Genomic DNA, 25,736 nt, shown 5'->3' with positions numbered 1-25,736 from the left:
ATCACAAGGCTGTACGACAAACATCTGGGTGGGATTTTTGCATAGAAATTCACCTTGTTTGTTCTGAAGCATGACATTAGTCACATGAGGATGGTAGACACAGCTTCCAGGAATGGCAGTTTTCTGCAAATCTGCTGATTTAAATGCAAATCAATCAATCCTGGGCCCTGTTACAGGCCTGTGACTCCCATACCCCCATATGATTTTCTGCTGAAATCATTTGCACCTGTTGCCATCACAGAGTTTCTGACTGATCTCAAACTGTTTTGAGCTGCATTAATCCCAACCTTATCACAGACACCCTCATCCCGTGCTACTCACTTACATCCTCATCCTGTGCATTCAACATCATCAGTAGCACTACTGTTTTTCAAAAAACATAAAACAATCTTAACTATTATCTGGAAAAATTTATTTCTCAAAATGATATGATACACGACACGACAAATGATTTTAATGGGCAAGACAACAGGATGGTTGATACGAGAAGCATCTCCACGGCAACCAAGACTGGCTTCCAGAGTAAATTACCACTTAACAATGTTCAAACGTCAGACAGGTGTGATGTGTTGAGAATTAAGTCACTGAGCCTTCAAGATATCACGAAGATTCAGTCCTAATAAAGAATACTGAATAAGAGATGGGCTTATGAGCTCATCACCCAACCATTTTCTCTCAAAACATTATATATATGTATATAAATATTCTAAAATCATTTCATAACAGTCTTAATAATAAAACAATTACTTGGAGAAAGTTGTTTTCCAAGGACTTGTCTTTATAAAATATATTTCATGCTACTTTTATACTTTACCTATTTTACAGTTAAATTTCTTTCTATACACAGTATCACATTAAAACAAATATTTGTATTTAAAAAAACTTGAAAACACTGAATTATGGAGAAATGTTCACTTTTTATTCACATAAAAAAACAGATTTATGAAAAGGTTCATAATTATCACAACATAATCAAGTCTTTGAGCAGAAATCTGTAACCTGTGCATAGGCTTAATGTAGGACAGCGGACCTAGAAACTTGCAGATGCTCACTTCAAGTAAATTTAGGGTCAGTATTATGCAATACACTGCTCATACGGAGTCTAACAAACCCTAGTAGAAGGATGCGTCAGCTAAACATTTCAACTGACCAATTGCAAAAGTTGCACATTCCTTTTGAACTTTTACCTCGAAAAAGTTTGTACCCTAAAGATACTGAATGCTTTTTTCCATAGCTTTGCTTCCAACTGATGGACATGAAGCATGCTAGAACAGTTGCTGAAATAGTATTTTTGTCACTATTCAAGGATGTCAGCTTGCCGAAACATTTGTTAATGGTAACCAGGGCATCAAAAAGCCCTAATTGTATATACTTCAGGTCAAATATCTGTTTTATGCAGATTGTCCTTTGTTGACAGATCAGTGTCAGTGACTGGGGAATTTTGTAGGTCCCACCAAACCCTTAACAGTAGATGTTGTCTGTCTGCTTAAATCCAATCTGCCGTCATTGATTTGATAGGTCGTTCAAAGGTTAGCTGATGCGGCCTTTTACTCTGTATGAGTAGTGTAACGAATACTACTTACCCTAAGTTTACTTAGACTGGCAGCAGCTATACAGCCGACAGACAAACTTGCCACAGCTGTACAGCTGCCAGACAAACTTGCCACAGCTAGACAACTGTAGATAAAATGACACAGATGGCAGTTGATGTTTTCCTAGGGAAAAGCATAGTATGTTCTTCTTAACTTGTACTTCAAGAAGAAATCCTTATTTAAATACAACTCACAATCAATTATCATCAAACAGAAACTTTACAAAGTACCAATATCTCATTCCCACTGCTGCAAACAGCACGTGTGTAAACAATATCTTCAGGTAACATTCAATGTCTAAAGGCAATATTATGTTTTGGAAGGGGGGAACCTTTCAGACGGGACCTCCACACTAGATGAAATCATACTGCATATTAACAAATATCCAGAAGGATTCTAATCACTTACATTTTTTATTTCGTGTTGTCATTAACAGAATTAATTTGAAAATTTCCTTTTTATATTCAAGAAAGTGAATCTTTGTTCAGTAGGGGGAGTTACAGTAGCTGCACCCAGACGGCACAGTGGGACAGGGTCTTGCCTTGAGTTCAGTTACATCTCATGGATGTTGATCAGTTTACAGATGGCAACTGAATCCTTCCTCACCTTGTACATTACTATCCAAGAATCTCTGTCCAGGTATCCAACTGTCCACAGAGGGAGTATAAGAAGCAGTGATTAATAGAATATCAATAGAATAGAATATTTCCCTAACAACTCAACTACCAAGCTGGAGTGCTAGCCGGATATGGGGACATACATCACACACTACCCGACCCAGGGGGCCACAGAGAGCAGAAGAAACCACTGTCACATGATTACAAATATTATTCAATTATGACCGATGTCATATACTGATGTTAGTCCCATGTCATTGATGTTTTCCATTGCACAAAGGTATCATTCAACCTCTGCAAAATTGTTCAACAACTAATAGGCTTTTACTCAGAAGTCTCATTTGGTTGATATAATGAGATATACCTTTGGGTCATAATCATAAATAATCACATGGGGTGATAACTAAATTGACGTGGTACTAGAAGAGCTCCAGAAAGGGTGACAACTCAATTTAACATGGCAACAGAAGAGTCCCACCAGGAGACATTTTGCAATGGCATAGTCCCTCAAAGGGAGATAACTATATATGAGCTATGACAGACTTGGATATGTGAGATAGCAGTAGCTACAAAAACAAAGCAACTTGATTCATAGAAAAATATATATCCTCTGCTGTGTATGTCTGCAGTCCATGTAATGCTACAGTGTTTAGAAACAGCAACACTTATTCACTCCTGGCATGAACATGCATGAAATGTACACACATCCATTGGCACCTACTGTGTGCGATATGGAATATGAAATTAGAAAATAACTGAATATTACTTGACAAATTTGGTACACCTTGTTGAATACGCACTTTATACCATGGTTATTATTGTGTGCATACACAAAGTCTGTCTTCAGCGCTTGCTTTGCCAGACTGAACTGGCATCCATAGTAGCTTTACAACCAGTTAATGTCAGCGCTCCATCTATATACAATATTTCATACCACAGCTAAAAGTATTCTGTACTATCACACATCCTGTAAAACAGAAAGGGGCGAGAGAACATCACAACTCCCTAGAACACCTATGTCAGCTGGCTACCTGTGTGGAGCTGGCACGCAGTCCGTGTCTCTTGGTGATTCCAACCATGACAGGTTGGGCACAAGCACATTCCTCAGTAGATCCACGGAATATATCACGGAAAAGCTTATGCAAGAAATTCCATATAATCCTTCCATGTGTTAATTCACTGATTATTACAAGCAAGTTCTTTATGCAGATGTGTCATAAGATGTCCACACAACACTGCAGTATGTACAGAGTAACTGCTCTTGTTTTCACTTTTCAAACTTTCATCTGCAGACATGAAAGCTCAGCTATATGTTGCTTCCTTCAGGCAAGAGTTCCTTCCCTGTACAGGGGTTATCTCCCTTGGTACAGTACATGACTTAACAGAAAGCACGTCCGAGTGATAACAACAGGGTCACATGATCACACCCAGGAGTCAGCGCCACCTTGTGGTCCTCCACCAGCATCCAGCATGACTTTACTGGAGTGGACATAGTCATCATTACGTCGCTGACTCTTCTTGTTTACCTTTGCATACAACGGCTCCCCTGATTGGTCTGCTGGCTCCTGACAATGCAGATAGAAGACTACATTTGTTAGTATTTGCTTTAGTTGTCACCTTTCATCAAAAACATCAAGTTATGGTGTGCCCCCCTAAAAAGAGAGAGTGGCCTTAGGGACCGATAATGTAGGAGTCGATGATGATTTTAAGAGAGGGTTACCCATTTGTTCCTGGGAGGTAGACAGTCATCAATTCTGTACACATGTACTAGGTGGAGACCGCAATAACGTGAATAAAAAATATTTTAAAAATATGCTTGAAAATTATGGGAAAGGAGGTCATTGAGTTTGTACATGACATGCATGGGGGCATCACTTACTTTGTACATAAATATTAGCAGGGATAATCCTCATTGTATAACAGGCACCTAAGGAAGAATTTGAATTGGATTTTTTCTTCATTCTAACTAACAATGACTAACTAGAACCTTAGGAAAAGCTAACCTGTTGCATGTTTGGGAAGAGAGGGACCCCTCCGACTGGTGGCTTGTTTCTGTGGTGGGGCGGCTGAGGCTCCTCTAGGGGTGCATAACCAGGTCCCAGGTCGGTCATGGGTATGTCATCGTGCTGAAATGAGGAACTAGGTTACCAACTGCAGATGGTCAAGGTTATACAATAATGGAAGGTCATGGTTACTATAAATGAGGAAGGGGAAGTAAGCAAGACCAGAGAAAATACATAAGCTAATTTTTCATCTGAATTCCTCCTGACCCGTGGCAGTCCCAGGTTAGAATAGGCCTTCAGCAACCCATGCTTGCCATAAAAGATGACTATGCTTCTCCACAGAGCGACCAACAGGATCGGGTGGTTGACTTGCTTGACACATGTCATCAGTTCCCAGTTGTGCAGATCAATGCTCATGTTGTTGATCACTGGATCGTCTGGTCCAGACTCGATTATTTACAGGCCACCACCATATAGCTGGAATATTGTTGAGTGTGGAGTAATACTAAACTCATCCACCAAATTCTTCATGGGGTGTGAAGGGAGGAGAACAAGATTAGCAAATGGGAAAATGTTGACATACAGTTCTCACTCTACTATTCACTCTGCTGACCTGATTCAGCACATGCCAGTCACAGACTGCATGTATTTAAAAATGTCAAAACAGTGTGAGAGAGAGCTCAGTTTTCCGCCACACTTATCAATATACCAGTTATGTATAAGATACAGCAGTAGGTGGGTGGGGTAAGTATACTTACTCTACTGTTGTCATGGGAATAGTTGTGTCGATCTGAAACACAAGTATTGTTCACATGTCTGAGTTACTCACAAACACAAATGAGGTCACCCTATATTTACATGGTTATAGACATAATAATATGGCTGTTGTAATGAGCTGAATTCTGCACCATAGAGGGCCAAGCTCAAAGCATAATCTCATTATTATTACCCCGGATAACCCAAGCTGCCTGTGAGGCACTAGAGGGTTAATAGTCACTGCAACCAGGTTTTCTGCTGGGTGAACAGAGGCAAGTCTGAACATACTCAGGCACCTAAGAAGAGTGGATGTGGTCACGCTAATATTACCATGATCATTGAGATGAGAGTGGATCTGGTCACACTAATATTACCATGATCATTGAGATGGTAGTGGATCTGGTCACACTAATATTACCATGATTGTCGATATGGGAGTGGATCTGGTCACGCTAATATTACCATGATCATTGAGATGGGAGTGGCTCTGGTTCATTGAGAAGTAGCCATCAGCTTCATTGTGACTGTGATCATAGTTGTTGTTGGGACGCTTCTGCAGTGGTCGTCCAGGAGACAGTGTGTTGTCATCATAACCCTGAGCACTGATTGGTCGGTTTAGTGTGTTGTATGGAGTCGTATGGTTACTGGCAACAGGACTTATACTGCTGCTTAAATTGCTGTACTTTGAGCCCTCAGCTCTGAAACATCAAATAAAACAAACAGGTAAACCAAAATGTGGAATTAATAACCCAGGTGACAAAGGTCTGTGATTTTTATGACTGGCAACCCATGATCACAGGCTACAGGCATACCAAAGGGAGGCAACTTGGCTCAGCAAACAAGACTCCCTTTCCCAGTGTACTCAAGTGTTTTTGACATTCTATGATTAAACATTTCTAACAATCACGTTTCACAAAGAGTTTCACAAAAATCATCAAAAAACATGCATAAAAGGAGGGGGCATTGGGTGGTCATGTTTTCTGTCATGTTGCCATGTGGATTGTTCTTTTCTGTCATGTTGCCATCTGGATTGTTACGTTTTTACCATGTGGACTGCAATGTTTTCTGTCATGTTGCCATGTGGATTGTTCTTTTCAGTCATGTTCCCATGTGGATTGTTCTTTTCTGTCATGCTGCCATGTGGATTGCCATATTTTCTGTCATGTTGCCATGTGGACTGCAATGTTTTCAGTCATGTTGCTACATGGATTGCTCTGTTTTCTGTCATGCTGTGATGTAGACTGTTATGTTTTCTGTCATGTTGCAATGTGGATTGCTATGTTTTCTGTCATGTTGCCATGTGGATTGTCATGGTTTCTGTCATGTTGCCATATGGACTGCTATGTTTTCTGTCATGTTGCCATGTGGATTGCCATCTTTTCTGTCATGTTGCCATGTGGATTACTATGTTTTCTGTCATGTTACCATGTCGACTGTTCTGTTTTCTGTCATGCTGCAATGTAGACTGTTATGTTCTCTGTCATGTTGCCATGAAATTTTTCATGCTGTTTTCTGTCCTGTTGCCATGCAATTTATGTTTTCTGTCATGTTGCCATGTGGATTGCCATATGTTTGTCATGTTGTACCTGCAGGCAGCTGTGAACATGAGGAAATCCTTCTCCGTAAGCCCCATTCGGGAGTACTCTGGATGAAGGGCCCGGAACGCCCACATGGTTCGCATCACCTGCATCACAAGGAGATCAACATATGGCTCATCAAGGAATAGCCTCAATCAAGGTAAGCATATTCATTAATCTGATTCTTATGATCACAAATCTGGAATGAAAACCTAATATCACATGATTATCCACATTACAGAGACACAACTCTATAACTGTGATGACTTGACAGGAAAAAGATCAAGGTCTGCAGGGTGCTGTTCCACAATGCTCATAGTATAGATTCCTGAGCATATTCAACAGTGTGTGACCTATAACAGTCATAATCTACACACTGCAACATCCTGGGCTACATGTCTGTCAGTCCTTACAGTCCGGGCTCTGTGTAGAGTTCCTTACCGTGTGTGCGTATTTGACCGTGCGAGCAAGGTACTGGTTTTCTGACTTGGTGATATTCAGGAGGCGTGGAATGCCGTTCTCGGTCATCAGAGACCTAGAAGCAACAAGACATTAGCAGACAACAAGATATGAAACAAATTTGGGCTTCACAAAAGACGCATGTATGATTTTCTTTTGACATGCTTGTATAACATACTCATTGCAGTAACCCTGTGTACATAATGCCCACTCATTAGGAATCACTCTTGCAGTTAAACAGGAAGTGCCCTCATCACACTTACTTTGACTCCGGTATTGGCAACAGTTGCCAGGCAACTGACGTTCTTTCTCTTCTACACATGGGAAGTTTAATTTTCAATCTAAATGTAACAATGAAATCATAGTTCATTGTCCCATGACTGTTCCTGTGGGGTAGTTGAAGGCATGTGGCAGTGATAAGTTCATAAGACGAACAACTAATACAACTTACTGAGCAAAATCTTGATTATTTTTAATGACCTCATACAGCGTTGCTATGACAGCACATAATGTGTCGTCTGGGGGAACCGGACCTGGCATCGTCCGATGTGCCGGAAGTTTCCTCACCAGCTGCTGCATCGCATATTTACCTGGGGACAAAACATGGAATATCTATCTGGAGAAAAAAACTGATCACATAAACCTCAGTATAAAAACATTTATCACATTGTTTATAGCATTTATTATTCCATAAAATGTTATACTGTAATACAGTATATAGCAAGTTATTTTCAATTTCTCTTTAACATTTTTCAGTATCTTACCAACTAGTTCCTTGTTACGTTCATCAATGGCCAGATTGCGCAGGGCTGTGGCAGCTGCACATACCACTCGGTCATTCTCAAACGTCAACAAGTCAACAAGGTTAGGAAGACCTTTCTCCTTCCGTACGAGGGCTCGGATGTCAATAGCCGGCTGAAAGTACAAACAATGTATCAGGGGGCTGGTTTAAGCTGCTTCTTTCAACATTCCATCAATTCCCTGGATATCAAGTCTATACATCTATATGGCTCCTCACCTGCCACTGGCATGCAGTCAGATTCTGTATGGTCACTCACCTGCCACTGGCATGAAGTCAGATTCTGTATGGCGACTCACCTGCCATTCGCATGGGGTCATATTGTACAGTGACTCACCTGCCACTCGCATGCAGTCAGATTCTGTATGGCGCCTGCAGCAGCCTCCAGTGTGACAGGGTTGGATGCACTCTTGAGCAGCAGGGAGTAGAGGTGGACGACGTCGGCGCCCCACAACCCCTTGTACTCTGTGGCAGCTTGAGGGAATGTGGGCTGGGTCCTGCACATGAAGCAACAGAAACATGACAGATGATATTCATACTGCCATATGCAAGCCATTTCAAAAACAGGGGGATAACAGATATGAAATGAGGTGTAACCTGACAGTAATACTTCCACAGATTTACCATACTGCTATTTGATGTCAGCAACTCCATCCAGGATAAACCCATGCACACAAGACAATAACCAATACATTTTACACCAGAGGATACTACTGTGGATGTGTGGAGTACTTACTTCTGATTTGGACTGTTGGGTTCATTTCCTCCCTTCTTTTGTACACCTTTCTTGTTCTTGCCTCCGCCACCAAAACATCCTGTACTGTCACCTGTTTAACAAGGTCAAGGTCAGTGAACCTGAATGACTGTGTGCTTGCTGCTAACACCCAAAAACATCCCATACTTTCACCTGTTTAACAAAGTAATGACTGTGCTTGCTGCTAACACTCCAAAACATCCCATACTTTCACCTGTTTAACAAGGTCAAGGTCAGTGAACCTGAATGACTGTGTGCTTGCTACTAACACCCAAAAACATCCCGTACTTTCACCTGTTTAACAAGGTCAAGGTCAGCGAACCTGAATGACTGTGTGCTTGCTGCTAACACCCAAAAACATCCCATACTTTCACCTGTTTAACAAGGACAACATCAGTGAACCTGAATGACTGTGTGCTTGCTGCCAACACCCCACTCTGCAATATACCAGCTATATGACCATGACTGTATTTAGAATCTGGACCACAAAATCCAGTGATTGATATTACTACCAGGAATCCATTAGACTTCTGTCTCCATCCAGAACATGTTCCTGACTACCAAGTCTAACCAAGAACACGTATCTGGTTAATGAGGGCTTAACTCAATCCTACGTGCCTTTCTCTGGTGGACCTCGGTTCCGTGGTAACGTCCTCTTCTTGTAGAAGTCTGGATCTTCAATTTCTTGGATTCTATATGAAAGATTCCTGAGAATACAGACAACATTCTCCACAGGTTTATTGTCCATATCCCCTTCTGTTGCGATCTTTAGGGTGTGAATCAGCGCCTTTACAAGGCCTCGACACTCTCTGATCTTCTTCCTTGCATCAAACCCGGCTGAGCTCACATTTCTGGAGAAATACAGTCAAGTCAGGACTGGACAAAATCTCACATGTCATCAGTACCAATTCCACTCCTACATAGCATTCCCCTCAACTTATCAAAAACTATTTAAAGTGAGAATATTGTTCAACTCCATAAACAGCAATATTCAATCTATATCACAAAAGTCTTTGAGAATTATTTACAATAACAAGGCATGACTACATACAATTAAACAAGTCACAAAGAAACGGCAACCCATCCAATTTAGGCTTCCAAAACAGAAGGTCAATGAGCATGGATGTCATTTACTTTCGCCATGACAAGCTAACACTTCAAAGCTATGTGTTCCTTACCGAAGCACCCCAGTGGCATTTCTGAACGTTGTGGTCCATGGTTCATGGTCCCGGTACGGTGTTGCCCCCATCCGGTCCATTCCCGAGTGTGGGATTATCACAACGTTCACAAGTACCGCCAGTCCATCATCTATAATGGGCTTCTTCAGATCCTGGAACAGACAGCATGAGGAGGTCAGGAGGTGTCAAGGGGTGTAATGTCACCATATTACATCCACAAGCCACAAGCATGCTTCTACTTTCTAGGGACTACTGCTGGTTTCATATACTGGCCTGCTGAGAGATGCAGTTTAACAGCCTAACCCTCTCAGATACAGGACACTGTTTACACTGTCGACTGACTTAAATAAATCATAAATGGTCATACAACTGAAACTTATCAAGAGCATTCACATTGTGACGTGACAGCCTTACCTCACATGATGAGAGGTTCCACAACACGCCCGTAACAGATTCGCGAACATCGTCTTCGTGAGACTTCCGCAAGAGTCGAATTAGTTCAGGGATGCCACCTTCATTCCGGATTGCTTTCTGTGGGACAAAATAAAGTACATGAAGGATTGATGGTTAAATACATTCAGTAAAATCAAAATAGAGTATGTGAGTAAAAGCTTTCTCACCATTAAAGTACATGGACACCATGCTCTATTATAAGAACACCAGCCTCCAGTGGATGGACATACTTCTCTCTTATGTGAACACCTGACTCAAGTACATGGACACCCAACTCTAATATGTGAACACCTGACTCCACTGCATGGACACCCTGCTCTATTGGGTGAAGACCTACCTCCAGATCTGGACACCCTGCTCTATTGTGTGAAGACCTGGCTCCAGAATCTGGTCACCCTGGAGTATTATGTGAACATGAGGCTCCAGTATGTGGACAGGGAGCTCCTCTATGTGGACACTACCCTCAAGTACATGAGCATCTACCTGTACTATATGGACACTTTGCTCCATCACATGAACACCTGACTCCTGTACATGGACACACTTCTCTATTATGTGAACACAAGGCCCCAGTATGAGGACACCTGGCCACAGTAAATGGATACTGCCTATAAGTACTGTACTACATCAACACCTGGCACCATCATCTGTACACTCACCTTGTTCTCATCGTTGGTCCGGCCGTAAGACAGGTTCTGCAGCGCACCACATGCTGCCTTGTGGACCTCTGGGTACTCATTGCTCAGCAGCTGGATCAGGGGACGGATTCCATCAAGGCCTCTGTCAACAACATCATCATGAGAGTAAACATCACTGAATAGATCAGCTCAATGGTTAACACTGTAACCCTAACCACTAGCCCGCTATATCTGCATAGTCCTGGCTATGTTTGAATGATAAATGATACTTGTCTGCTGTATCCCACATTTTTCAGATATATTTGTGAGCTGTTGATAATCAAGCCTGGACCAGACCATCCAGTGATCACCATAATGTCAACTGGAATTCCCCCCATACCTACCAACAGTTGAGAAATGATGCAATGTCTAATAGACAGGAAGTATGTAAGTAGTACACGGTTATTCTGGTACATCACAGAATGGGTGTGTGAGTGAGGTTAGCTTTACACCACAATCTCCAGCTGTATAGCAATGGTCTGTAAATAATTAGGTCTGGACAAGCCAATCCAATGATCAATGTCATGAGCATTAATTTACACAGGTGGGTTTTGATGACTATCTCAACCAAATCAGCATGCCTGACCATCTGAAGTACTAAAGATCAATTCCAACCCAGATCTTCACAGGTTACATCACAGAATGGAACATATGACAAGTAAGTGATGCACAAAACCCATAAGCACAGGTATGTTGCTGACAATCCCACAAACATAATTCAAAACCCAAGTCCAGCAGATCCTGACATGCCAAAGGGTTGTAATTCCACAGGGACAAACACCTGGCCGGCCCTAGATGTCACATGGAGAGTATACTCACCTTGTTTTTGCTTTGATTCCATCATCCATGAAGGTGAGATGCTGGAGATAGGCGGCTGCATGGACTTTGATATCATTGTCACGGTGACCCAAGTAGTCTATCACTTCCTGTAAGTCAGGGTTGCGCCACCGGAATGCTGGAAAATGTCAGTGAAAATTTCAAAGTACTGTATCAACTTTACCTCAAAAGGTTAAGGTGTCTTAAGTTTTCGATGCCCTTAACTTCGGATTATCTACATTGTGATAATTTGTGTCGTGCATTTCCTTAAAGACCCTCCCTGAAATAACAAAATGCAAAAGCATTTTCTATTTTGTTGTCAAAAAATGTCCAGTTTCTTTATAACCATCTAAATACTGTCACAACATTGGTGACAGTCTCCATGTGCTTCTGACCCCAAAGTGATATGTAATTAACTCAACTGGTAGTAATTGCATTGTCAGTCAGAGGCACAGAACATGAAACGCTATCAAAAAAACAGAAATAACTAAAATACAACATTAAAACAAACCATGCCACAATCACATCAAAAGTCTCATGCACTAAAATCCTTATTTGAAACAAATACAAGAAATAACCACCAAGAAAGTACAGTTTAGACCCTGCTAAATGAAGAAGTATCTGTACTGAATGCTATATCAGGTGATTAGAACAGATTTGCTTGAGACATCGTGACGCTTGTTGTGGAGAACGTATCTCGTATCACTTACATCCAGGCCGACTATCAGGCGGGGTTCTCCTCCCTTCAGAGTTATAGTCATTCACAGGTGGAGCTGAAGCAACAGGAGCCTCAGTTCTCTGGACATCTTCTTCTGGATAATATGGTTGGGGAGTTTTCTCGGGGTATTCTGGGCTGTCGTGGTAGTCATAGTGCGGTGGAGCGCTGGAGTCATATGGTGGCTGCCCAACGTCACGATCATCATAAGACTCGTCTCGGAAAGGGGGCCCACGATCCTCGTACGGTGAGGGTCCCGGTCCTAGAATTATTTAGGTCTAGGTGGTGAAGTATTTGGTGTGTCTGGTCATACCCAACTACATGTCCTGTATGTGAGTGCAGGGGTTCACAGCAACTCACAAACTCTCATTTCCATACTGCAGCTTTAGTACATGGGAAATATTCCCCCTGATGGCCAGGCAGTGAGGGTGTTACAGGGGAAGCATGCATGACTCATTGCAATAACACATGAACCACTACCCCACAATACTTATCACTACTAAGTGGGTGGGACCAACTGACTTTGATCCCTATGTTGGCCAAGTGACTGTTAAACAACTAATTACAACAAAAACCCTAGGAAACAAAGGAAATATATTCAGCATACAAAAGACCAAAACAAAAGGAAAGCGGGAGATCTTAAAAGTAAAATAAGCATCACATAAACTGCTATCTAAATATGGAATGAATACACACTGAAGACAGTTAATTACATCAAAATTGAATTTTGCACAGTACTCTAATATCAATTCATGCACATTATCAAACAGCATGCAGTCTAAATGTGTGGTCCTGTGCATAGAGTTCAGGTCATGAATTAGTTGAAGTAAAGCAATGTTGAGCTGATATGTGCAAGGTGGTCAGCAAGTGGCTTGCTGGAACATCACATCCGACAGTGCTCATGATGAGTGTACTGTGGGAAGATCTGGTGAGTCAAGTACGGAATCCCTACATAAATATTAATCATATCTGATATTGGGGCCTAATATGAACACAAACCAGTGATGGACAGTCAAGAGAACAAGTGAATCAAATGTTTCTAATTCTGTTTGCACAGAATGTCAGCTACATCACATCAACTGAGGTCAATGAAGATCAGAGTTTGTCACAGTCTCATGGGTCAAGCATCACTCCCACCCACATGACTGTAAAATAAAGGATAGTTCTGACATATGTCCATCTTGCTCAATGAAAATTTCACTCCTTAAAAGAAAACGCTGAACATTTATGATGAAAGTGAACATGATGGTTCTCTATCAATGACTACTGACTGCATGCTGCTTTGAATAGCACTTCATTTACAGCTGTGCATGTCAACTGAATACTGACTGCATGCTGCTTTGAATAGCACTTCATTTACAGCTGTGCATGTCAACTGAATACTGACTGAAAGCCTGAAGTGACACAGGACCACCATGGTGCAAGCCACAATCACAAAGACAATTCTGAATAAGAAAGTCTAAAGATAAGGCTGAACACAAAGAATATGGAATATTCATGCATGCTAGCTGACGCCTCTTGGGGACTCACCTTGTGACGGAGACGGTCCGCGGTTATAGGGATCCTCCTCTCCCGGTCGCAGCCCAGGATAACTGCCATTCCGGGTCTCCTGGAATGGGTCATCAGCAAATGGGTCTTTCCTCAAGGGCGGTAACCCTTGCATACGTCGAATCAAATCAGGATCGTCACCAGGTCTATCGGCATAGGGGTCATCAGGATGACCTTGATAACTATTCCGATATCGGGGATCATTAACGTCCCCTTGAGGTCCCATTGATCCCCCGTAGGGGTTTTCATGACGATCTCCATATGGATCCTCCGGATTGTTCTGGTAGCTCTCCCTATACCGAGGGTCATTGGGATCGGCACTTGGGTCATCTGGGTGACCTTGATAGCTCCCTCTATATTGAGGCTCATTTCCTGTTTCTGGAATATGTCCATAATCTTCTCCCGGTCGAGATCCGTAGGAGTCGTACGGAGGATCCTGGTAACTATTCCGGTATCCTGGTTCCTCTGGGGGCCCTCTGAATGAGTCATCAGGGTGACCTCCATAACGGGGATCTGCATCTCTTGGTGCATCATGTTCATCATATCGTGGAGGTCCTCGGTAACCATCATCGTCATAAGGCTGATCTCGATAATGGGGATCTCCATATGATCTATTGATGTCATCAGGATGACCTCCATTGTAGGGGTCTCCATGAGGTGAGGCCTGTTGCTGGGAATCATCCAGTGGCATATCTCTGTACATGTCTGATGGCAGGGCTGGCTCGGGGTAGCGGTCATCATAATCCCCATAGGTGGGTTGGCCGCCTCGGTATGGGGCACCTGACTCGGATGGCGTGTTGTAACTGCCTCTACTGCCTGGGTAGTGATCTCTGAAATACCACATACCAAGTCAGCATCAGGTCAAGACGTAAGATCAATACATGAGGTCAATACACTCAATACAGTTCAAGAGTTATATAATGGAATACCCAAACATACTAACACCTTGCAAAAATTCATATGATAATAAAAACTTTAAATCAATGATATCTTCACAAAACTTTGCAGTTAAATCACAAACATTTTAATAATCTTTATATTTGATCATTTGATGACTGTTGCTTACATGATCATTTCAAGAATATTTACAGAGAGTAACTATTAGAACATATGGAAATCATGCATGCTCACTTGTGTAGATATATATTTTTAGAAAACAATATTGAAACATTCCAGCTGACATTTCACTGACAAAAAAAATCAATATTATTTTGTAAAATATTCAGAAAGCAAAATACTTTATTACGTGGGATTTTTTTCACGCAATAAATAATATCACTAAATAACAGATCAACAATGACATAATTCTCAGAAGAGAAGTTTCAACATATTAAAGAATTTTGTTCAACCACAAACTTCATAAAAACTGTTTTATCTAAAATCCCACGTAAAAGTGGTAAGAGTCAAGAAAAGAAACCACAACACCGATGTAAGAAGCTCTATAAAACGCAGCTCTATTAATAACAGCTAAAAAAAATAAGTCTATAATAGCAGTAAATATCTAGTAAAAAGCTATATATAGCATTAGGGTGGTGTACGATGTTGGAAAGAGTGAGTGAGTCAGTCAGTCAGTTGGATTCAATGCTGTGTGGGAGCCTGTCAGCATGATGTGACGCAGGTATTACCTCCAAGAAATCTGGTTTTGTGAATGTGTGATTCAAAGCAGATCATCAGATTTTTGACACACACAAAAAGGGCAACTCTGTGACTGCATTGTGACACTGAAAATGGATATTCCTACACAAGCACCACTATCTTGATGTATATATATCCACCATATGTGTCAGGGTCTTAAACGCCAAAACAAAAAATATTTTCAGTTATAATAAAAGACAGATGCAAAGTCACTTTGGTAATAAGGAGAAATGTTGAAAGTGGAGAAGTGTGTGAAGCTTTGTGCTGTTCTGCATAGTGTTTCAGTCACAGGGAAGACGGTATACAGCTCTGCTCCAGATCCATGACATTAGTCACTGAAGCCTAATGGTTATCATGCTGGCTGATCAGGGTCAATCTGGGGCTTGAAGGCCATCAAGGGAAGTAACTCAGAACAGCAAACAGAAACACCAATGTGTGGTGTTAGTATGGAGGTGTGTAATGTTAGTCTGTATGATTCCCCATCCAGAGTAGCTATGAGCAGGATAACTAGAGAGCAAAAAGAGAGAAAGACCTCACCAACAGAAGCTGAGGTTACAGTCATGGACTGGCAGGTCATGTGACCACATCACATGACCCATGTCACATGACTGGCCATGTACCTGTTACACCTGTTGCTTCAATAACCTACTGATCTTAACAACACATTTATTTTTTTTTTAAAAATGGAAATTTACAACAAATATAATAATGTTTTGACAACTTTGATTATGTTTAATTTAACAGTACTATTTTGGAAATATTGTCATGCAGTCAGTTGACAGAATTCACTGTTGATTGGGGTGCAGAGCACTGACACACACTGAAAATGCATAATCATGTTTACTTTACTGGTTTGTTAACTGACATACAACTTCCTTAACTTTTGACGGGCATTTTGCCAAATATTTTAAGGAATCTGAACATGCATATTCTAAGTGTTTCAGTATATCACAGTTTAGTACATGAGACAGAGAGAGGGATCAACCTGAAATGACAATGCATTATAACACAAAAAGAATTTTCTTGCTTACAAATCATTGTTTCCTTGACAATTGAACATATCAACAGTGAAGATAAGCATGAAGCAAACAGACTGTATACCTGTGCACATAGCCATCGTAATTATCAGTGTTTGGTGAGTCGTTGCTATAACGTGCGACGCTGCCCCGCGGCGAGCTGCCATAGTGGGCAGGAGCGGAGGGGTAGTGTTCAGGAAGATGACTGGACGAAAACCTAGCGTCAAAGCCTCTTGGGGATGCTGACCTCGGCAGTGGTGATCCACGGATCCCTTCTCCTGGCCGACCGATGGACTGGTATGTGGCGTAGTTGCCATTCTGCTGTTCCTGTGGTAAGGAGCTCAGTGATCCCCTGGGTCCAAGCTCCTCGCTTGTGATGATACGGGACACTGTTGGAACCTGGCAGACAGGGAGATACAGAATATCTACCAAATGTGTCTTGATGTCAAAAATACTAACAAAAGTTTACAAAGGTTTCAGACAAATCAACCAGTGTCGATATATTTGACATGAAAACAAACAAACTGTAATATTCTAAAAATCACAAATCACAAATCACAAATCATCCTTCAAAATAGCATTAATGGTGGAGAGACTATTGATGTCACAGTGGCACATGCCATGATGTAATCTCTGCAGAGGCCAGTTACTGACAATAAATACAAAATCAAAAACAGTCCTTGAGAAAGTACTATCAATAATAATAACAGGAATGATGGCATAAAATGGCATCCAAGACATCTTTCACACGTATCAAACAGTCGTAGAATTCCTGGTCTTCTAGAAACACACGGAGTGTCAGCAGACTTACTTTGGCTGGACGTCCCCTGTTGCTGCCTGCACTCTGCAAGGACACATGGGAACCGTGGGGGGAGTGGTCTCGGTCATATGATATATTGGGGTTGCCATAGTTGCCCCCGCCTCCGTAGCCCATCCCAGGACTGGAGTTGTAGTGTCCACTGTATGGGTCTTCGTGCAGGTAGTCCATCCTACCGTCCTCACTGCAACAACAAACATATACCTCCTTCATTAATCAGTGTTTTGACCTCAGAATGAAGTCAACTAAAATCGCCCTATTGTATGGTTTAACATTTGAAGAAAGATTTACTGTCAAACAAAACATTCAACCAACCCACATTTTCTGTTGTCCATAAGGGTAACTCATATTAATTTTAAGTTTCAAAAACACATACGTATCATTGAAATACACAATGCATAATTCTAGCCTGTCTTTATGGCTTACCTGTCTCACATGCTAGACTAACTACAGTGAAAGTTTCAGCTTCATACTCTGCATGCACTAAACCATCTCTCCCAACCATCTTTCCCTTCAACATCCCCAGTAGATATTTATGTCGTCAGTATACACAGTATTGTAACATCAATCTTAATGCTGAGGTATGAAGACCTTTAGTGTCATCAACATCCATCATTATCTGTGCACCAATTCCACACCAAGATCCAGGAAGGTCTTACAGAGTTTTATTTCACACATTGCCTTCTACAATCAAATGTGATTAGCATCAATCATTCCCTGCTGCAGCAGCTGGAAGACTTTCATGTGGGTTTAGGGGAGGGGTTTATGTTCATTTAACAATACGGAGAATGCTTCAGCTGAGAGTTGCCGCTTAAGATGGATTAAGCTCATGGGCAATTATGCCACTTCTGAGCCATCCAGACAGACAAGCCTGCATCTGAACTTACGATACAGGGAGACACGGAATCTATATGTGATGTGAAATGCAACATGCATCTTTGTGGGAACTGGACACATTAGACACGACCCACAGTACAAGGCAATTAGATACAATATTGAGAAAATGGTGTATTTTACAAATTGGATTCAATTGCTTTCTATTTCAGTAACAGAAAATGGAACAAAGTATGAAACAGTTGCCAGGGAAATATTCTGTAATCAGGTCTGACAGATGCTGTTTCCAACAATACATTTATTGATAACCCTGTGAAAAATGATCAAATAACAAACTTCAATATTTGTTCCAAAACTTACACAACAATACTGAATACTGTTTTGTTTGTCAACTTAAACCTTTGTCCCTCATTATAATGCTTTGTCCTTAATTAATTATGGAATGAGTGAGTAAATGACTGTACTTTTATGCCACTTTTAGTTATGTTCCAGCAATATCACGGCACAGGGTATCAGAAATGGGCGATTTTGGAATGAAGATCTTTTAGGTCATGACAGGTATATTAACGAGAAAGACCTCTGAACCCTTTATTCTACACAACTTAATGCAGTGTCTTGACAGTAAGCAAGAGATGACATTATTGTGAGTGATATCCGCCATAACTGAGGGGCCTAGCACCAACAGTATGTACTGGAAGGTATGTTCAACCAGCAAATACATGTGCAAGTGCTAACTTCATGATGACATTATTGTGAGTGATATCCGCCATAACTGAGGGGCCTAGCACCAACAGTATGTACTGGAATGTATGTTCAACCAGCAAATATATGTGCAAGTGCTAACTTCATGATGACAGTTCACACATTGTAACATCCTCCTGTTAATGAGATTCTGTCTGTTTCAAATATATCTACTGATCTGACCTTTTCTGGATTGAAGAGGATAGAAATTCATTTCCTGAAACACCTTCAACAGACAAGAACAAAATATTTTTTTTTCACCAGTTGCATAACAAAATGCTCTCTAAACAGTAACATAATGGATCGTACTTTGACTACTTTTTGGATTAACCGTTCCATATTAAGACGGCAGTCTGAACTAAAATTTGCCAACCTACAAAACTGAAATTAAAATACAAAACAAAATCACAGCAGGAAGACAACTAAATAGCACATATGAAATATGCAGGAAAGACAGAAAAAAAGGCAAAACAACAAATACAATGTAACCATGGTAACATAAAAGGGGAACTACTCTGGCTTACTTACACAGACATGGAGATCATTATTCTAGTCAAGTTTTCATCATACAATACATAACGACAAATATCTGACAAAGTCAGTATGAATATTACATACTTACTGTAATATTCACATTGATTTTGTCAAATATTTCACACCTGTACACATCCAAGAAAGGGAAAAATATCATTCAAAAGTTTTGGCTGCAAATACATGACCTCATACAGGTATCTGTCAAAAAAATATGATTTCTTGGTAAGTGAGTGAGTGGGTTAGTTTAGTTTTACGGCGCTCTCCGCAATATTCCAGCTATATGGTAGCATTCTGTAAATTACAAAGTTTAGACCAGACAATGCAGTGATCAACAGCATGTGCATCAATCTGCAAAATTGGGAACAGATGTAAACCAAGTCAGCAAGCCTGACCACCCGATCAAGTTAGCTGCCTGTTACAACAAGCATAGTCGCCTTTTGTGGCAAGAATGGGTTCCTGAAGGCCTATTCTACCCAAGACCTACTCAGGTTCCTCGGTAAGTGAGACATTGACATCACCATCACCACCTGATATAAAACATGGTAGTACCATGAACTTCATTGGCCAGTCTCCTTCCACTGTTAAACATGTTTATCTGTGTAAGGAAGTATTTGACAAGAACAGTGTGTAGATGCAGCTGAAGCAAGCAGCCATGAGGTAAAGAAGCACACTGATAATGGCATGTCCTGAACAATGTCACAGTGACCGTGCTACCAATGGTTGGTTAGACATTTAACAGAGGGTTGCTCTCACTGATGTCATGGGATAGATATTTGTGTGAGGGACAGGAGATAATATATCATGTGTGACAGAGGGACAGATATTGGCTATGGGGAAGGAGAAATATGTCATAGGGTGATCGAAAGACACATGGGGCACATGAATAGCACCTGTTACAGACATTTACGAGTTACTGGACAAAATTTCAATTTTCATGTCAGTTTTTTTCTGTAATCTCAGCATGAGCTGTTTAACAAGATCTTCATTGGTAAACTTGGGGACACAGACAACTGTGGAAACAACAAGACATGGAGACAGGATATACACACCCATATCATTCCCGAAATATCTCCCACTTATGGTATGTTGTTTATTTTGTATATTAGCTGACTATACTTGGGACATTGTGACACATGACTACTATAATCTCACTGTACAATCTGCTGAAAAACTTGCCGGTCATGGATGATGTCACTACATACGGGGGTGGGGGGAGTCCCACTGGGAGCAGGGAGTGCCCCTGGGGAATGTCAGTACACAATTGCCAGGACTGTGGATCATGCAACACATTTCCATGTTTGTAACATGTTGGTCTCTATCCTTAACAAATTATACAGCACAACTATAGTAATACCTGTTTTGTCTACTATTATAGAGATAGTATAGTGAATAATCATCAGGCAAAAATTTCTTTTGCCACAAATCAGAAATGAATTGTTCGGGTGTTGTAAATGAGAGTGATGAATATTATTTCACTTACAAAGTAGCATGTGAGCCGACCATTGTGGACCTGAACAACAACCATTATATTACACCGATCTAGGATTCAGGCCAGTGACTGGTACAGCTAAGTGAAGTAACTCTGGGAAGAAAACGAACAGAATATAATATTCCAAAAGAATAGCCATTTCCATCTCCTCGCTACACGAGGCTGTCGTGCTGGCAACAGGGTAAGTAAGTTCTCATCTGTGATATTAACCACATTATCTGCAGGTGAACTAACGAGTTAACTTTTGAAGGTGTCAAGTGGTGTATCAACCATTATTAACACATCCTGCAATAACTGTGAGGCACAACATATGTGTGGTACACACTTGAGTTTCCCAAAGAAGGACATTAGAACAACGGTAACAACCTGTGGCATTTGCAAAACATTGTTTAGAAAGTGTGCCCATATTTTGTGATGCTGCTACCTGGAATCTAAAAGAATTGTTGAATCTAATTACAGTCGAACCCCGTTGTGTCGAACTCGTCGGGACCAAGGGAAAAGTTCGACTTATCCGAGTGTTCGACACATCCGTCAGCATTGAAAGGACCAAGAACCAACACAACCACGGTGCTTAACACATCGTTATTTCGCAGTAGGATACACATACGAACAATATATCTTTGCAATAAACGTTTACGACAGTATTGATCTTTAAATTACAACATATACAAATGTAAATCAATTCAATCACTTTATTCGTCATGGCAAATAAATATGCATACAAAAAGATAAGAACAAGAATAATTTAACAAACCCACAAGCGATCCCGTTTAGTTGGCTGCACTAATTCATTTTCAGTCAGTATAAAAAGTTGTATAGTTCACACAAACGGAATCGGAATGTACATACGTGTACATGTGGGGAATTTATCTCTTAAAAAAATCCGAAATTACAGTCTGTTTGGCGTTCGGGCATGGCATCACAGCAGAATTGCTCAAAAAGTTTCTTAATGTACCAAGCTGGTTGGAAAAAGTGTCAGTGTCACGTGCTTCCACAAATCTGATAAGGGTGTCGAGGGCGGTCCATGCTGCAGCTAGGGTAGGGGTGGGTGGTTCAATTTCATCAGATTCAGTGTCAGTCTCGGGATCGCTGTCATTGTTAGGTTTCTCCGGTGCCGGGGCTGATCGGGTCCTTCGCTGAATTGCTCTGCCATGTTACTAACCGTACTGGTTAAAAAAATTGATCCTACACCTTAAATACTACACCAAAAACTAAACATCAATTTAGATAATCCAACTCCGTTTTCCTCACTTCTCATTTTGTATTTTCAAGGAAATCACATGACCGCTAACATAGACTGTCACATGACAACAACATGCGCCATTGTTTGTTTAGAGATATCCTGTCGGTCCGTGATCAACGTGTCACTGGTAACAACTTAATTATGGTTAATTGTTTGAGTAAAGTTCAGTTGGTAAGTGTGCTGACAATGTGTGTATAGATGCGTAGTTAAACATGTCACTTGATTGTTGAGTCCGTTAATCGTTACTTTTGATCTTATGAGGATGACTTCCGATTGCGCGACTGCAGTTTTCAGTTGCAACAACCAGCTTTGACAGTTCGAGACAAAAGGGTAAATTTGTACTTGTTAGAGCCTTTGGGGACCCTAAAATGAGTTCGACACAACCGGGAATTCGACACGTCTAGTTCGACACATCAGGGTAAAAATAATGATAAATATAAGGAAATCGGCAGGGACCGAGATGTCAGTTCGACACATCCGAGAATTCGTCTCAACCGAGTTCGAGACAATGGGGTTCAACTGTATGTATCAAAGAACTGGATGTGATTGAAGATGGCTTGAAGGTTTGGTGAAGCCATAAACACCAATGTACTAATGAATTCTGGGACTCAAACCTAAAGGGAGAAAACTCTGCATTTTGTAATGCAAAGGTGAAATGACCCTGAAGCAAGCAATGGTATGAAGGGGTGAGTCTGAAGATGAATGGCAGCACAAATGAAACAGACAGAGTCTCTGCCAGCATGAGGAACTCAGTGTTCCCTGAGGACCCCAGGCTGATGTTGTAACAACACCATCAATATCCTTGATTAGGCAGGGGCAGGGGTCAGAGGAATGGGTGTCAGGGGGGCATTGGGCCCACAGCTGGCATGGTGCCACAGACCAACAGACTAGCCTTGACAGACACAATCAGGACACAAAACAGCTATGGAAGATGATGTTCCGCATTGGAGCAGGATTAATTCGTTTCAGCTGAGACAGATGCTGGTCACAGATACACCTTGAGGAAACTGAGATCAAAGTTCAGCAATACATCCCTGTCAAGTGACAGTCAACTACTGATCACAGTGATAGCAGGAAAACAGATTCTTTCAAATTGTTGTTTGTAGCCCTGACTATGGATGGGTTTGGTGTCAGCAATATTTAAAACAGCTGTTGTATGTCAAAAAACACCAGAGGAAGTGGAGGCTGTTGACATTTACAACAATAAAGTGTGCTTACAAACCAATATTGCATGAGTCTGAACCCATAATGATGCCAAGGCACTAACCCCTGTCTGACTGGCATAGTGTATCTACTGGACACAACAGACCAATGCCCTAAGGCATCTCTCATAGGTACAGCAAGGCATATCTACTGGACCACTCCTACCATCTGTCTGATTGGTAAGGCATATCTACTGGACCACTCCTACCATCTGTCTGATTGGTAAGGCATATCTACTGGACCACTCCTACCCTCTGTCTGATTGGTAAGGTATATCTACTGGACCACTCTTACCCTCTGTCTGATCTGTAAGGTATATCTACTGGACCACTCCTACCCTCTGTCTGATCTGTAAGGTATATCTACTGGACCACCCTTCCTAACCACTGTCTGATCGGTCACTATGATGCCCTGTGCTGTAACCCTGGCCTCCAAACAATACCATGTCTACAAGACCTGCATTCCTTCCCATTTAAGTTGGCAGAGCACCAGATGAAAGCGTTGTCATCTGTCAACACCATGGATAAACAAAGGCTGTAATGTAAACATGCACATGTCCAAGGGTAAATAACAAACCTTATGTTTTCATATTGACAGCAATGTGTGAGTACACATGTCCCTGCTCCACAGTGAAGACTTGTTAAATAGCTGTAGCATGTATCATATACACAACACCCAGTGTATACAGAATTACAGGTGTATACATCAGTTATTGACTGGATTCACATGAATATTATGACACAACTATATATTACTGTCCAAACACTGGGATATATTGACATAGTCATTGTCACTCTCACTTATGTTTAACCCACAGTGCTGTGTAAGCAAGCCAGCATGAAGCAAAGGAAATATAAAATGACAACAAACCTACAAGTAAGCGAGAACTCAGACGTGAAGAAGCAGCAAATCAACTAGGTCATTCATTCCACATTCCGTCACGTGTCGCCCAAAAAACACAAAATTTGCCTTACCGCACGTACCCAGTGTTCAGTGTTCCTCGGTCCTCCAGTTCTCGCCTGCCATAGACAAAACACAGTGCAGTGCGCAGGTCGAAGCAAACATATTGTAAGCAAATACACAACAATCACCCTCATCTCTCAAAGCAAGTGTCCACTCCAAACACAAAGAACAGCATACCTCCATGATCACCCATGGGTTAATCATACCTACACAGCTAACTGTGACACACCACCGTCACCAGTGATTTAACATCTTTTCCACCAATACACTGCCAACAAAATATTAATTAAAATACATTAATGACACTTTCAATTTGAGAATTAATTCTTATTTCATTCTTTCCTTCAGTGAAGACAATGACACAATGGGTAAGGAAATCTAACACTCGACAATGAATCATGCAATCAGGGATCAAGGGATCACATGAAAGCTATTTGAAAATAAACAATTTATTCTTTCTTTGAACTGTTAAAAGAGACCAAATATTTTAAAAGTTAGTTAGGTCACCCTGACCTTCGAACCCACAAGAGCAGAGGTCTGACATATTTTTATTTGTGGGGTTGTGGATTCCCCACAGGAAGTGATTCTCTTTCTTTCTGAGCTGCCAGAGGCTTTCTTTGATGATGTCATGATGTCAAGACATAACATGTGTCACCTGCCTCAAGCCATTTAGTAAGAAGAAATAGCTGGACCTCCCTCCCTCCCTCCCTGGTGTGAGCCCTGCAAGTGATTCATGCAGGAACTATTCTACACTTGTGTCATTTGTTACACGCTGCAGTAAGTAGACACGTAACTGCTGTAAATCAGATACAAGTATGCTAGTTATGCACCATCATATTATCTGAAACCAACTGCCACTTGCTTGAGAGATAAGGACTTGATACAAACAAACTGAACACAGGTAAAACAGAGCACATCACTGGAAGGAAGCTTGAAGTAAACTGAAATCATTGCATAGCTTTTGCTGCAAAAATAACACATACTTGAACATATAAAATATCTCCATATAATTACATTATCTCATGTGGAAAAGATGCACTGTATACAACATATGGATAACAGTGTATTTATCATTGCACATGGATAACATGATATTCCGTTATCGCAACTGGATAACACAGTATTCCATTATAACAAATGGTTAACACTGTATTCCATCAACTGCATATGGATAACACTGTATTCTATCAATTGCAAATGGATTAACACTGAATTTCACAAATGGATAACACTGTATTAGATCAAGTACACATGGATAGACATGAAGTATTCATAATCACAGCTGGAGACACTATATTCCATCATCAAATACAAATA

The 25,736-nt window shown here is 41.1% G+C and overlaps 1 protein-coding gene across 17 annotated transcripts in view; it reads right to left on the bottom strand.

Moving 5' to 3' along the window:
• Positions 1-395: 395 nt before the first annotated feature.
• Positions 396-25,736, bottom strand: part of LOC137260917 (splicing regulator ARVCF-like) — an 87,967-nt gene continuing 62,626 nt past the window's right edge. For 4 of the 17 annotated variants that reach the window (XM_067798455.1, XM_067798454.1, XM_067798456.1 and 1 more), the window contains 20 exons: positions 24,431-24,475; positions 17,407-17,596; positions 16,681-16,994; positions 13,927-14,774; positions 12,392-12,658; positions 11,685-11,820; positions 10,848-10,968; positions 10,150-10,266; positions 9,736-9,887; positions 9,176-9,408; positions 8,540-8,630; positions 8,141-8,300; positions 7,769-7,919; positions 7,456-7,594; positions 6,987-7,080; positions 6,555-6,652; positions 5,431-5,666; positions 4,971-5,002; positions 4,213-4,335; positions 396-3,774 (listed from right to left, as the gene is read on the bottom strand). In XM_067798455.1, the coding sequence (XP_067654556.1) occupies positions 3,631-3,774; positions 4,213-4,335; positions 4,971-5,002; positions 5,431-5,666; positions 6,555-6,652; positions 6,987-7,080; positions 7,456-7,594; positions 7,769-7,919; positions 8,141-8,300; positions 8,540-8,630; positions 9,176-9,408; positions 9,736-9,887; positions 10,150-10,266; positions 10,848-10,968; positions 11,685-11,820; positions 12,392-12,658; positions 13,927-14,774; positions 16,681-16,994; positions 17,407-17,596; positions 24,431-24,475 (3,691 nt within the window). In that variant the 3' untranslated portion in view covers positions 396-3,630. The remainder of the gene's footprint in view (positions 3,775-4,212; positions 4,336-4,970; positions 5,003-5,430; positions 5,667-6,554; positions 6,653-6,986; positions 7,081-7,455; positions 7,595-7,768; positions 7,920-8,140; positions 8,301-8,539; positions 8,631-9,175; positions 9,409-9,735; positions 9,888-10,149; positions 10,267-10,847; positions 10,969-11,684; positions 11,821-12,391; positions 12,659-13,926; positions 14,775-16,680; positions 16,995-17,406; positions 17,597-24,430; positions 24,476-25,736) is intronic. The other 13 variants (XM_067798468.1, XM_067798459.1, XM_067798460.1 and 10 more) reach the window with 7 other exon arrangements.

Source organism: Haliotis asinina, chromosome 14, assembly GCF_037392515.1.
Source record: "Haliotis asinina isolate JCU_RB_2024 chromosome 14, JCU_Hal_asi_v2, whole genome shotgun sequence".
Taxonomy (NCBI): Eukaryota; Metazoa; Mollusca; class Gastropoda; order Lepetellida; family Haliotidae; genus Haliotis; species Haliotis asinina.
This window is presented reverse-complemented; position numbering and strand designations above follow the sequence as displayed.